The sequence below is a fragment of the Triturus cristatus genome, chromosome 10 (assembly GCF_964204655.1).
Source record: "Triturus cristatus chromosome 10, aTriCri1.1, whole genome shotgun sequence".
NCBI classification, from domain to species: domain Eukaryota; kingdom Metazoa; phylum Chordata; class Amphibia; order Caudata; family Salamandridae; genus Triturus; species Triturus cristatus.
The window spans coordinates 135,728,816-135,742,841 of record NC_140593.1 but is presented as its reverse complement, the minus strand read 5'-3'; the positions used below and the strand labels follow the sequence as shown (position 1 = coordinate 135,742,841).

Sequence of the window (14,026 nt, the reverse complement as noted above, 5' to 3'; positions counted from 1 at the left end):
GTTCTTACCCGAGCTTGTAATTCACCCCATTTTGTGTAAAAACAAATCCACCCGTCTTTCCTTTCAGCGCGTTGAAGCGCTCCTAATGTCGGTTAAACCAATGCTACAACAACATTCTCATTTAAATTGCCGCCCGTATTCTACGTCAGCCTGAAATTCGATGCACGTGTGTACCTCACATCTATGCACTGAACACTAACAAAGGACTACTTGAAAACATAAATTACTACAATTCCCAGAAACCATCCCACGAGTCTTTCTTTGTAATCCGGTCCTTGTTAAGAATTATTTGTATTCCCATTGAGTTCAGTAAATCCGTGCATAACTGATTTATATTAAATAATCCATTTCTTTATGATAGTTACTGAAATCTTAAAACGAGTGCTTGCTTTGTTCAAATGTTCGACGTGAATGAGAGCCCAAATCCTGTGTTTTTCACCTTCTGTGTAAATCCGTGTTAACATCTTCTTTCATCACATTTCTTATACTTTATCTTCTCAAAATAATCTGTGGGTGCAATCTCGTTTTGAGACGAATGTAATCATAATGATGCAATTCAAGGGAAAGAGATGCACTCCGTGTACTCAATATTGTAATCCTTTCTTTGGGGTGAATTACAAGCTCGGGTAAGAACAAAGCAGCGTATATTCGTAAATATCTTAATAATAACAATTACGGTGCAATGGGTGAACCTTGTGGGAAACATTGTGAAGAAACCAGGGCATATGAATGATATGAGAATGCCATTAGGGCCTAAACACGGCTAAATGCAATGCGTAAATCGAGTGGTTATTATGTTGCTGATTTATGATTGAAATACCTTGTCTTTTTAATTTTAATTAAGTGCTTTATGAAAGAGGATGAAAACAGCTAAATTATTCTATTTTTGAACATTATAGATGCCCCTGAAGAAGGGAACTAACTTCCCGAAATGCATTGGGCGGTTTTAATAAATGTCACGGCTTGTGCAACCCACTCCTGACGCCTGAAATTTTGTGAGATACCTTCGTTTAAATAAAATGATTTGAAGATAAAAGGACAGTAAATGGTGAAAATTGCATGTTTAAACAAAGATAAAGGTTAAGAAAATAAATATAAGAAATTGATCCATTAGATTTAAACCCAAGGTGCAACAAGGCAGCGCAGCTTGATGGAATCTGACACTTGATTCCAATAGTGAAGATATCATGTCACAGTGCAAAGAGACGAAGCGCGAAGCAGGTGGCACGCCATTATAAGCATAACAACAAAGAAAGAATTACAATATTGAGTACACGGAGTGCATCTCTTTCCCTTGAATTGCATCATTATGATTACATTCGTCTCAAAACGAGATTGCACCCACAGATTATTTTGAGAAGATAAAGTATAAGAAATGTGATGAAAGAAGATGTTAACACGGATTTACACAGAAGATGAAAAACACAGGATTTGGGCTCTCATTCACGTCGAACATTTGAACAAAGCAAGCACTCATTTTAAGATTTCAGTAACTATCATAAAGAAATGGATTATTTAATATAAATCAGTAATGCACGGATTTACTGAACTCAATGGAATACAAATAATTCTTAACGAGGACCGGATTACAAAGAAACTCGTGGGTTGGTTTCTGGGAATTGTAGTAATTTATGTTTTCAAGTAGTCCTTTGTTAGTGTTCAGTGCATAGATGTGAGGTACACACGTGCATCGAATTTCAGGCTGACGTAGAATACGGGCGGAAATTTAAATAAGAATGTTGTTGTAGCATTGGTTTAACCGACATTAGGAGCGCTTCAACACGCTGAAAGGAAAGACGGGTGGATTTGTCTTTACACAAAATGGGGTGAATTACAAGCTCGGGTAAGAACAAAGCAGCGTATATTCGTAAATATCTTAATAATAACAATTACGGTGCAATGGGTGAACCTTGTGGGAAACATTGTGAAGAAACCAGGGCATATGAATGATATGAGAATGTCATTAGGGCCTAAACACGGCTAAATGCAATGCGTAATCGAGTGGTTATTATGTTGCTGATTTATGATTGAAATACCTTTTCTTTTTAATTTTAATTAAGTGCTTTATGAAAGAGGAGGAAAACAGCTAAATTATTCTATTTTTGTACATTATAGATGCCCCTGAAGAAGGGAACTAACTTCCCGAAATGCATTGGGCGGTTTTAATAAATGTCACGGCATGTGGAACCCACTCCTGACGCCTGAAATTTTGTGAGATACCTTTGTTTAAATAAAATGAATTGAAGATAAAAGGAGAGTAAATGGTGAAAATTGCATGTTTAAACAAAGATAAAGGTGAAGAAAATAAATATAAGAAATTGATCCATTGGATTTAAACCCAAGGTTCAACAAGGCAGTGCAGCCTGATGGAATCTGACACTTGATTCCAATAGTGAAGATATCATGTCACAGCGCAAAGAGACGAAGCGCGAAGCAGGTGGCACGCCATTATTAGCATAACGACAAAGAAAGGATTACAATATTGAGTACTCAGCGTGCATCTCTTTCCCTTGAATTGCACACTTCGAAGATATAACATCTTGCTCAGTGATGATAAAGCTACTGCAGCATGTGTTTGCCGTTTGCAGGGAACGCTGCCTTCAGACTTCCACTTCTAACGGCAGCCCTTGGTGTCAACAAGGTACGCGGTGCTTCTCTTCTCCTTAAGAAACTTTAGACTGCAAGTTGATTTTCTATCCATGCTCTCTCTAAGTATAGCTCATAGAAGTAGGATTTAGGGTGTTAGGTATTAGATGACATTCTAAACATGTTAGAAATGTTCATTTTATTCTTGTTGCTTACAATGTTCCTTGTTGCTGCTTTAATAATATCCTCTGTAGTAGTTTTAGACATACTGAGAAACAGTCTATTTCTGTCATAATAAATGCTTTTATTTGAAAGCGTCTATTTTTCTTAGTACAGTGTGTGTGTGTGTGTATTATTGTGAATAGGTTTGTTTCTGTTACCACAGTGTCCTTGATCCCCTCATAGGGGTTGTTAGTAACTCAAAAGCAATAACTCTACTTCAACAATGTATTGGATAGGGTTCTGTGGGACTACAAAAACTTGTCTTTCACATTCAGTGCAGGTGCATTGAACTAGGTTCACTGGTGTCACCAGCAGGTCGCAAACAAATCTTGTAGAACTATGCCAAAGCCATAATTTGAACAGCATGTCAAGGGATTGAATTCCCTGGTTAAACACCACAAGATATGGAGAGATTTAAGGGGGATTCTCTCTGATGTGATCTGCTGTCAAGATATTCAACTGAGGTGATCTGATACCCAACTGATAAAACATATGTCATATCCAATGCGATATTAAGCAGCAACAAGAAGTAAGGGGGGGAGTTATGACTGGGATGCAAAAAGACATTTATTTTGACATACTCAAGGTAATCAGAGATAAGGAGGGGCGATATCTATATTTGAGGGGTAGACACCACGGGGCTATGTTTGATTATATTAATGTTCACATATCTAACCAGGGACAGGTTAATATCTCCAGGGTGTGCTAACTAAAATTAGGACATGGGGCTCAGATCACCTTCTTTGGGTGGGAGATTTTAACATGGTACCAAAGGCAAATGTCAGATATACATCCACGAGATAGGCACATTAAAGGGACATTGTCTCATGGACTTAAACACAAATTGCTAGACGTGAACTTGATGGACATATGGAGAACCAAACATGCAAGCGAGAGGGAGTTTATCTTTGTCTCACGGTTTCATAGATTATATTCACTCATCAATCTTATCTGAGGTACACAGGAACTGGTGAATACAACAACCTCAATCATACATGATCCTTTAGCAATATCTGACGATGCGATGCTAGAGTGGGTGGAGGACCAATCGTGCGAGACACACTGGACAGCTACATGGACACTTGATAAAACCGTACTATTTAAAGATCAGCTATGTGCGCAAGCACTACTGGACATGATCACACAACAATTTAGCAAGAAATGAGACAGGTGATGTTTCACCGAATATATTATGGGACGCCTTTAAGACTGTCTTTTAAGGCGGCAGTACTGGGAAAGGACAAAATGAATGATCGGGAATACCTATAGGGACACCTTAGAGGGGGTATGTACTGCTTTCATAGAGCAAAACAGACTTGTAGGCTCCCTGGAGACCCTGCGAAAGATGACTGCTTTGAAGGGCCTGATTAATCCATTGACCAATGAAAAATCAGAGAAGATCTTGCTACATCTCAGTCAATGGTTCTATGAGCAAGCCAATAAGACTGTGTCGATACTAGTGAAAAGTCTTCAGCAATACATAACAGCAAAGCAATTCCTAACTCTTATCAGAAGTGAGGGCCTCATCTTGGGTTTAAACTCTGATAAGTTAAGAGCCTTCAGAGATTACTACTCATCCCTATGAAGCAAAACCACTGTTCAGATAGAGGAAATGGACAGCTTCCTCGGGGAGGTCCACCTCAAAAAATTAACCAAAGCTAATAAAGCTAGTCTGGAAGAGTTAATCATTTTAGAGAAGTTTGTGAAGGTAATTGTTGTATATATGTGCTTGCTTTGTTATGGCTACTTGGGGTCAGTAGTCCATTCTTTGTGTTTATGTCTCCTCAACCTCCCTCACTACCTATGAGTGTTCTATCTGGTATGTGAATGTGCCAGTCTTGGCAGTTGATGGTCTGGTCAGCTAGCGAAGTGCTTTATCTCTGCTGTGCTATCTTAATAAATCTATCTTGTAACCTGAAGACGTGTCCTGATGCCTATCTAATCTACTTACAACATTTTGGCGACGTTTTGGCTGACCAGACCAAGGCAGAAGCACAGCGCAGCACGAGAAACACTTCGCATCAAGAACCCAAGACACCTTGTCATCCATCTGCGGCTAAAAGCAACTGTAAAAGTAAACAAGATACCTCTGGTATGCCGCAAAAACTTAAAGAAACCTGCTGTATGGACGAAATTTTCAACCAAAATATGAAGAAACCGACAAAATCACCAAGAGAAGAAGCAAAACTCCGCAAGTCATTTAAATAAACAACGTTGAAAGCAAGAAGATATCTGCCGCAAGTTATTTAAATAAAAAGGTGAAAGAAACTGGTAACCTGAGAAACTGAAAACCCGAGTAACGCTTGAAAATCGGCAAAAGAAACAAGAAACTAAAAGAAATCAGCTAAACTACTCCATTTGTTGTCTATCCTGTCTCAAGAAGATATCTGCCGCAAGTTATTTAAATGAAAAATTGATAGAAACTGAATTGAAAGGTATCCTGAGTAATGCGTGAAAAATCGGCTAAAGAAACAAGAATATAAAAGAAACTGGGCAATACTTACAACAGTAATCTCTGACCTGCATCCTGACAAATCTCCAGGTCTCAATGGACTGACCAATAGATTTTACAAATACTTTACCTGGAATTGATCTAAATTGTTTATTCCTTTGCACGCTCTCACGTGTTGATGCCGTAGATGTCCGAGGCAAATATTACTGTTGTACATAAAGCTGGTAAACCCACAAATAAAAGCGAGGCTATCGACCCTTAGCACTTTTAAACTCAGCTGAAAAAATCTTTACAAAAGTCTTGGCTAATGGACTAATGCCACAAATGCCCTATCTTGTTGTGCCTGTCTCGGCTGGGCCAAATCGCAGTGATTAAGCAGAACATACTACCTCGATTACTCTACTTGTTTCAGGCACTCCCAATTAAGTTACAAAAAAAAGAGATATAAATCCCTAAAAAAAATTGACACCCTTATTTGGACTGTTAAAAGGGCACCAGTATCAAGGAAAATATCAGGCAGCACAACTTATAATTTAATGTACATGGTTCCCGTCTGAGACTGAGGGGGCACTGGATCCACACGGATGCTGCAGTGATGGGCTGTGTCCAAACCATGGTCTATACCCTAGCTAGCCAAAGGCGAGTGACCCCCGGGGGCTAATTATCAGAGATCCTCAAACCAGCATTGGAAGTGTGGCACACAATTCTGAGAAACCAGACGTTGATCACCTTCCCCTCCCCAAATACTGGAAAACTAGACTTTCTGTCAGGGACTGTGAAGGGTGACTTAGAGACTTGGGAAGAAGGGGGAAGTTGAAAGTTGATAGATTTGCATCAGGGGATCAAATTAAATCATTTAATTAATGTGTACAGGTATATATATATATATATTGTAAGAAATTGTCCTTCTGTGCTACTTCCAAATGACGCATTGGGCCCTACACCCAGAGAATGACAGACTGCACCTAGGGGCATATGTATCAAACTCCCGTTTAGCGAATCATAATTTGCGATATTTTGCGATTCGCAAATTGAGATTCGCTAAGCGGGATGTAAAAAATTAATCACAAATATATTGCGATTTCTTAAAAATCGCTAAATATTCTCGGACACCCGTTTTGCGATTTCTTAATAGCGAAATTCGCAAATTAAGAAATCGCAAAAACGGGAATCTGGAAACCAGGTGCAGCCTGATGACATCACAAACAGGAAACTGGAGTGATTTCCTGCACCTGATCACCTGAGCCACACCCAGAGGCTGCTTGGGGAGTGTGAGGAGGCATCCCAGGAGAGTGCAACCAGCAATGGATTCCACCAAACAACAGCAGGGCAAGGATGCAGAGAAGAGGAAGAGAAAGCATAAGTTCTCAGAAAAGGAGCAGGAGGTCCTCATTGAGGAGATGGTCTGCAGCCATGAGCTGCTCTTCGGCAAGAAGGCACTGCGTGTCACAGAGGCGAGGAAGAGGAAAATTTGGCTAGAAATAAAAAATAAGGTGAATGCAGTGGGAGTCACCAATCGTACCATCGATGAGCTGCGCAAGCGGTGGTACGACATGCGCCAGAGGTCCAAGGAGAGGGTGGCAGCCAGACTGAAGGACGCAAATCAGACTGGAGGAGGACCATCCACTGCAGAGCAGCCAACACCCCATGAGGAGCTTGTGGAGTCAACTCTCCTGCATGAGAGCGTTGGTGGTGTGGCTGACATAGACAGCTCCGACCCTGCATCCAGCAGTCAAGGTAAGATGCATGCAAAATCAATCTGCACTCCTCCCCATCCCATGCACACTTCCCCAAATGCGCATAGTAAACTCCCAAAATGTCATTCCAGCCCAGGTCTTACAGCACACCCAGCAATGCATCATGGGACTCGTAGTACTATGTCTGACAGTGTGTCCATGAGACAAAGGAAATTTAATGCAACATGTGGGTTGGGTATAAGTGAATGATACAGTGTCAGAGGTTAGCCAAAAAAAACTGTAGGAACTTTATTGATTGCTACATGCAGACAATAACACAAACTCATGTAGTCCCCTTTACATCCACAGCACATTCCAGGGCACAAGAAGACAGCGCAGAGGAAGAGGAGCCTGCACACCCTGCGGACTCCAGTGACGACACTGAGCAGCAGCCAATCCAGCGCAGGAAGCGCGCACATGTGCCCCCACTGCCTCCATTTGAGGACGAAATACCTGCCGCAGGGGATGACACCGACAGGAGAGAGGGGAGTCAGGGTGTGTCACACATGCCCATTCATGACACACAAAGGCCAAGGAGTAGACCACAGGACACATGCAGATCAAGGCCCAGGAGCAGCACTGCGACTGAAGCAGAAGGATCTGTGTTCTCAGGCCTGGAACAGAGCATGCTGCAGGAACAGCGCCTGCAAAGCACTGAGATCAATAAATAGACAGCTTTGCCGCATACACAATGAGCAGAGGAACATGGGAAGGGCTTCATGGCAGGGGCGATCCGTGAGCTCTGTGACACTTTGAGGCAAAACCAATCCGCCAATGACAGGGCTGGCTGACGTGCCAATGCATGCTTCCACAACTACACGAAGGCCGTGAACCGCCTCTGCATCACCACCAGCACCCTCACACGCAGAAGCGTAACTATGCAGGTCGAGATGGCGCACTACTGCCAGGATATAACCCGAGGACTTGCGCAGGTAACCACTGCTGTGGAGCAGCTGCAGACGGCCAATGCTGGTGGCAGCGCACTCATGGCCTCTGCCGACACTGAGGACACCTCAAGTCGGAGCAGCGTCACTCCCACCTTGCCAGGGGAAAGACGACGCAGTGCCAGACAGGGCGCAGGACAAGGGAACACCATGGGGGGCACTCAGCCTGGACGTCACCGAAGGAGGTGAACATGTGCGGTGACACTTACTGCAACACGGGTGAATGAACACTACAATGCTGTTTGCACAGTTACTTGTGCCTTACCTGCACTGTGTGCACAACATGTGCTGGGGACAGCTACTATTTCTTTAATGTGAAGTGTGAATAAACACTTCACACATCATCAAGCTTTGTTGTCTCATTTCATCATTACTCACCTAGAAGTAGTTTTGTGTGATCTCTGTTCGTCTCTGGCGTCCAGCAGCTGCCCCAACTCCTGCAGCAGGTCTGGCAGGGGGAGCAGGGCGCTCGTCATACGATGTGTCTGTATCGGTCACATCAATTGTGGTGCCTTTCTTCATTGCCATGTTATGTAGCATTGCACAGCTTGCCACGATTTTACAGCAGGTCTCAGGGCTGTATTGCAGTGCGCCTCCACTTTTATGCAGGCACTTGAAGCGGCTCTTCAGGATTCCAAAGGTACGCTCAATGACGCAGCGTGTAGATCTGTGTGCCCTCTTGTAGCTCCTCTCACTTGCATTTGCAGGATCCAGATATGGGGTCAGGATGAAGTCGCGCACCTCATAGGCACTGTCATCTGCATGGACAAACAAAATAGGTAAGTCAATGTCCCCCCCCTCAAGTGATGTAGTGGATGTATTGATGTGTGCCATGAATTTACCTAGCAGGTACCCCTCCCCAAACTCTCCGGCACTCAGACGTCTGTGTATTCCACTGTGTCTGAAGATGAAAGAGTCATGTGTACTGCCGGGGTATTTGGGTACGATGTCTGTGATGATATACTTTGCGTTTCACACAATCTGTATATTGAGGGAATGGTAGCATTTCCGATTTCTGTAGACATATTCAGTTGCTGATGGGGGTGTGATGGCCACATGGGTCCCATCCATGCAGCCAATGACGTGGGGGAAACGTGCAATCTGGTAGAAGTCCAGTTTTGTTTGCTGTAATGCCTGTTGGGTGGTGGGGAAGTATATGTGATGTGATAGCCTCTGTATCATTGCATCTAGAAAGGCATGGAGAAAGCGCGAAAGTGCACTCTGTGACACCCCACCAACCTCCGCTATTACCCGTTGGAAACTCCCTGACGCCAGGAGGTGCAGGGAGCACAGGACCTGCACATGTGTGGGAATTGTTTGTGTCCTGCGTGTAGGGTGTTCCAAGTAGGGTTTCAGCTCCTCAATCAGGTCCATTATGGTCTGTGGGTGCAGCCTGTACTTGTCATAGATGTCCTCTTCTGTGTGCTGGAACAGAGTGATGCGCAGCCTGAATATACGTTCCTGTCTCATTCTCCTCTGTGCAAGAGCCCGAATACGCAGCATCCTGGCTATCACGAACATTGCTGCCATTGTGGGTGGGTCTGTTGCATTGTGGGGTGGTTTAAGTACCTTGCACCAGTTTACCACCTGCATGCAATTGGTGTTAATAGCGATTTCTTAATTTGCGAATTTCGTGAATTCACAATTTGCGATTTTTTCATACATGTGTCAGCGAATTCTTATTTTGCGATATCCTTTTAGCGAATTTCGCTAGGTTGAGAAATCTACGTTTTCTCTAAATATGTGTGCCATACATGTGGAATTGCGAAAAATCGGTCGCAAACGCTGCTTTTTGCGATTCGCAGCGTTTGCGACTAATTTTTCCTTTCATTCATATGGGCCCTAGAGCCTTAACAACGTTAGAAAAAACTCTTCACTACGTATGCCAGTCCTAGGACACTTATTTCCACTATATATGCAGCTCTAATGAACATAGGGGGTCCTTTAGAACAGACATTTATGAGGAAGTGGGACAGCTATCTGGGGTGAAAGATCACCATGGACCAATAGCAAACGCTTTGGGCTGATATCTCATCTCTTTGTAGAAGTGTACAGAATAGGGGACAGATGTATACAATTATGATGGATTGACCGGTTCTACCCTAGAAGCCAAAACAGATGTATGGCAATACACAGGGTGTATGCTTGAGGGGGTGTGGCCAGATAGCAGACACACTGCATGCCTGGTGGGCGTGCCCACAGCTGACTCCCTTTTGGAAGCAAATACTTGGCCACATCAAATGAGTGCTGGGATCCCCACTGCGATGAGACCACGCTACCATCAGACTTAAGTCTTTGGCTGCCGGAGATCGCGCCCACGCACAAGGGGGACTAGAGACTAATATGACTTTGGGGGCCAAACAACTTATCGCTCTCAAATGGAAATCATGAAGCATTGCCATAATGCAAGAATAGGCTAGCAAACTCTGGCTGCTGTTGGCCATGGAAAAGAACTTGGGAACTCAATGTACTGGGCTTTAAATACAATGGGTCAGTGGCACCCTCTGGTGGGATACTTGAAGGACAGGAGGCTTGTCTCTGGCTACCCCAAAACTTTACGATCTCTCCTTCTTGATGATTATTTCATGGGACTGGGAAAATGCAACTTCAGTAATCAACCAAGCACGAGATAATATAGAAAAGCCACCACTGAGAATGAACGCCTCAGCATAAGCACTGCATTTGTGTTTCACCTGGAGAGGAATGTCGGAGATGAATGTAGCATATAATAATTATAGTTCATATGCCCTTGGTGAGGGGCGTAACTTTGTGATTAAAAAAAATATATATATATCTTTGGAAAAACATCTGACCACTCACTCGATCAGGGAGTAGATCTTCTTGGCTGGCTCTTGTAGGAAGGGGGGGGAGAGGATGGTATGAACTTATCAAGCTATGTAGATTACCATTCGACCATAATCAGAGTGGACCAGAGATACTGTGGCAGTTAGAAAGCTTTTTGCATGCAGATGTTTACCCTCCCAGCTCACCAGACCGTATTTCACCTTAATATAGGACCAAAATATCAACAAGGTAAGTGTACCTATGTAAGTATAGGATTTCTTTATGTGCCAAAAGGATGTCGAACACTGGGCCATGGCAGAAGAAGAGAACCTGCTGCGAGAGAAGGTATGCGGTACATGGAAGTACATTCCCTGTCTCATATGTGGAGGGAGGTAACCCAGAGCCTTTCGGAATACACATTTCTATCTGCTGTTTTAAACATGGCCGCCACAGAGTCAGAGGTTTCTGCACACGGTGGTAATTAAAGCCTTGTACTGTCTGAGTCAGGCGTGGAGCGATGGGTCCTCACCTAGAGTATTCAGATACTGGTGTTTCAGAAACCTTATAAAGCACTCATGCATAAAATCATAGATTATTGTCTGCCAGTAGAAAATGTTTGCTTAGGATGGTTAAAGTTTGGACTATTGTTTATTAAAATAGCGAACAAAGCAAAACCAAAGGGAATGATGGACGGAGTGTTGAACATTGCAAGCGCTCACCCCCAGTCAACTGATCTGGGTTAATCCATCATCATTCTTTAGCTCACTTCGCCACCCCAGTTCAGACATGGCCATATGCAAATCAGTCTGACCCTGTGCCTCATGGGAACAGTCCAGCCCGAACTGCCAAGCCAAGCCAAGCCATGTCTTCCCTGATGAAGAATGGCGAACCTCATTCTCAAGATGATTATGCATGTATATTGCTAGTGTGCGCACTGATTAATACATAAGACTGGATATAATGTACAATCACCCAGAAAACTCATAAAACAGAGGTTTAAAAAGCATACCTTTACTTTACTTAACTCCACATCTATGTGCTATGAGGATATAGATCTTCAAGGTGCATAGTGGTGGAGTTAGCAATATTACATCTATGCTTACCTAAATGCACTTACTTTCTCAATATTTCGGCCCTGGATATTTTGGCCACAGTTTTTTGGCAGCATGATGTTTCTGTAGTCCATAGTTTGGCATACACCCCTATAGACTTGAAGGACAGGGTCTATCAAGCCATGTACGTCCTGGTAGTCACATCCACTTGGACAAAGAACGCAATCTTGAGACTGACCACCCCTCTCTGCAGGACATCAGTGTACCCTTTACAAGACACGATTCTAGCTGTACCCGGTCTCTCACATACTCAGCCTAAATGACACGTGCCCCACACAGCCACAAAACACAGCACCATGGAGGGAAATTAAAGGCAAGTATGACACACCTCTAGAGTGGCATAGGAAAGCACTCATTGCACCTTCCACAAGCTTGGCAATGTTGCCTGAACACCGATTAATTCATTTTAACTGTGCCTATACTGAAGAGACAGATTACATCCTTTGCAAAACATGGAGTATATACAGTGAAGTTACAGATTGTCAAATTCACTTTGAAAAAACACACGAGGCAGACCAGTAGCTGTCCCGCAGGGAGCAGGATCGGACGTCTCCCGCGGCCATGCAAAGAAGTTTGGCATGATGTGTGAAGCCGAGTTCGCACTCGTCCCATGGTTCAATTTATGATGAACTAATCGGTTGCAATGCAAAATGCCCATTCAAAGGAGATGACAAAACTCCTGCCTCATTAAAATGCATGAGTCAGGAGTGCTTTTAATGTAAGAATGTGAAGGACAGTAGACCTCCTTCCAGCCATTTGAATTCACTGCATGCCAATATTTTTAAAGCAGACTTAAAGGTACCCAGCAGCTTTCAAAATAAAAAGTCACATGCAGTCAATTACATAGCTGGGAGCAAGCAGTGGTCCCCACTAGGTGAGGAGCCATTCTTCAGAAGCTGACCATTGGGCAGTGCTTTATTTGCAAAATAATAAGTGCCGGTGCCCAAAGAGCTGCTCAGACCCCTGCGGCCCGTGCTATAAAATGTCAGCGTGCCGAATACCGAGGGTGTGTAATCATGAATCCCCCTCAGGCCTCTTTAGTTCACTACCACACACTCCTTGCCCATTTCTCTCACTCCTGCAGGTTCCTGCTTCCTCCCTTCATGATGGGGTTTCTGTCTTTCTCTTCCAACGGCGTGTCCGACACAAAAAGGCTGTCAGAAAGTGACTTTAGGGGACCCTAGTAGGGCCCCCTTCATTCTGCAGCATCCGGTTGGGGGCAGAGGGGGTACCTGAGGGACTGTTTGGCAGGCACTGTGGTGTGCCCGCGACAAGGTGCAGGGTTTTACACACACACACCATTTCCCTATAGGAGCCTGTGTTGTCAGGCGTAACACAAGCTCCCATAGGGAACAATGGGAATCCGACCGAACAGTGTTCAGTCACATAGTAATCAAGCGGGCGGAATCGGCGACTGCGAGTTGGTCAGTCCCGAGTCTGAGTCGGTGTCAGGCGAAACGTTTCCACCCAACATTGTAAACGGCCCCTAAATCCACATAACTCTTTGTATGAGTAAACAGGAATATTTTGGAGCTTTTTCGTTATGCAGTAAGTGGGAGGAGGCTTTATGGTAGCATATAAACACTAACCGGATAGGAGGCCTTGTTAGGATTCCTGTTTGCACGAGCAAAGAATTATACACAGTGGTAAGAGCAGGGTCGGCTTTAGGGCAGTGCGACCCTTGCAGCTGCCCCTGGCACGGACTTTGGTGGGGGACGCGGTGTTTAAAAATAACTTCTGGTTTTAAAAGCAAGTGAACTTCCTTGTGGGTCCAGCAGTTTTCAGGCAACAATAAAAATTTCAAGATACAGAGGGTTAATATGCCTGCTGCAAAGAACGATACATGAAGATCATGGAACTGAGTGTGAGTGAACTATAAAAAAAAATGGAATGCATTTGAGAGAAGGGGCTATGGAGAGATGAGGGGTACTGTTGAAGAGTGGTAGTGAGGGAATTCGTGGAGATGGAGGTAAGGAGGGGCACCAAAAAAGACTGCTGCACCTCGCACCACAAGCGATAATGCCAGCCCTGAGTGAGAATCAGTGACAACGCATAGTTGGGCAGTAAAAACCTCCATCATTTTGCTGCAGTGACACTCCACAAGCCCATTGACCACAGTACTGCCATACCTTCTGTATTAATGATAGTTACTCCCCTTGTAAGATAGTACTCTGGGAAGAGATAGGTTGT

At 43.8% G+C, this 14,026-nt stretch overlaps 1 protein-coding gene across 1 annotated transcript in view; it reads right to left on the bottom strand.

The window, feature by feature from the left end:
* The window catches only part of LOC146789039 (uncharacterized), a 157,424-nt gene that overhangs the window by 73,392 nt on the left and 70,006 nt on the right, over window positions 1-14,026 (bottom strand). The window contains exon 4 of the mRNA XM_085631019.1: window positions 8,319-8,408. Coding sequence (XP_085487145.1) covers window positions 8,319-8,408 — 90 coding nt within the window. The remainder of the gene's footprint in view (window positions 1-8,318; window positions 8,409-14,026) is intronic.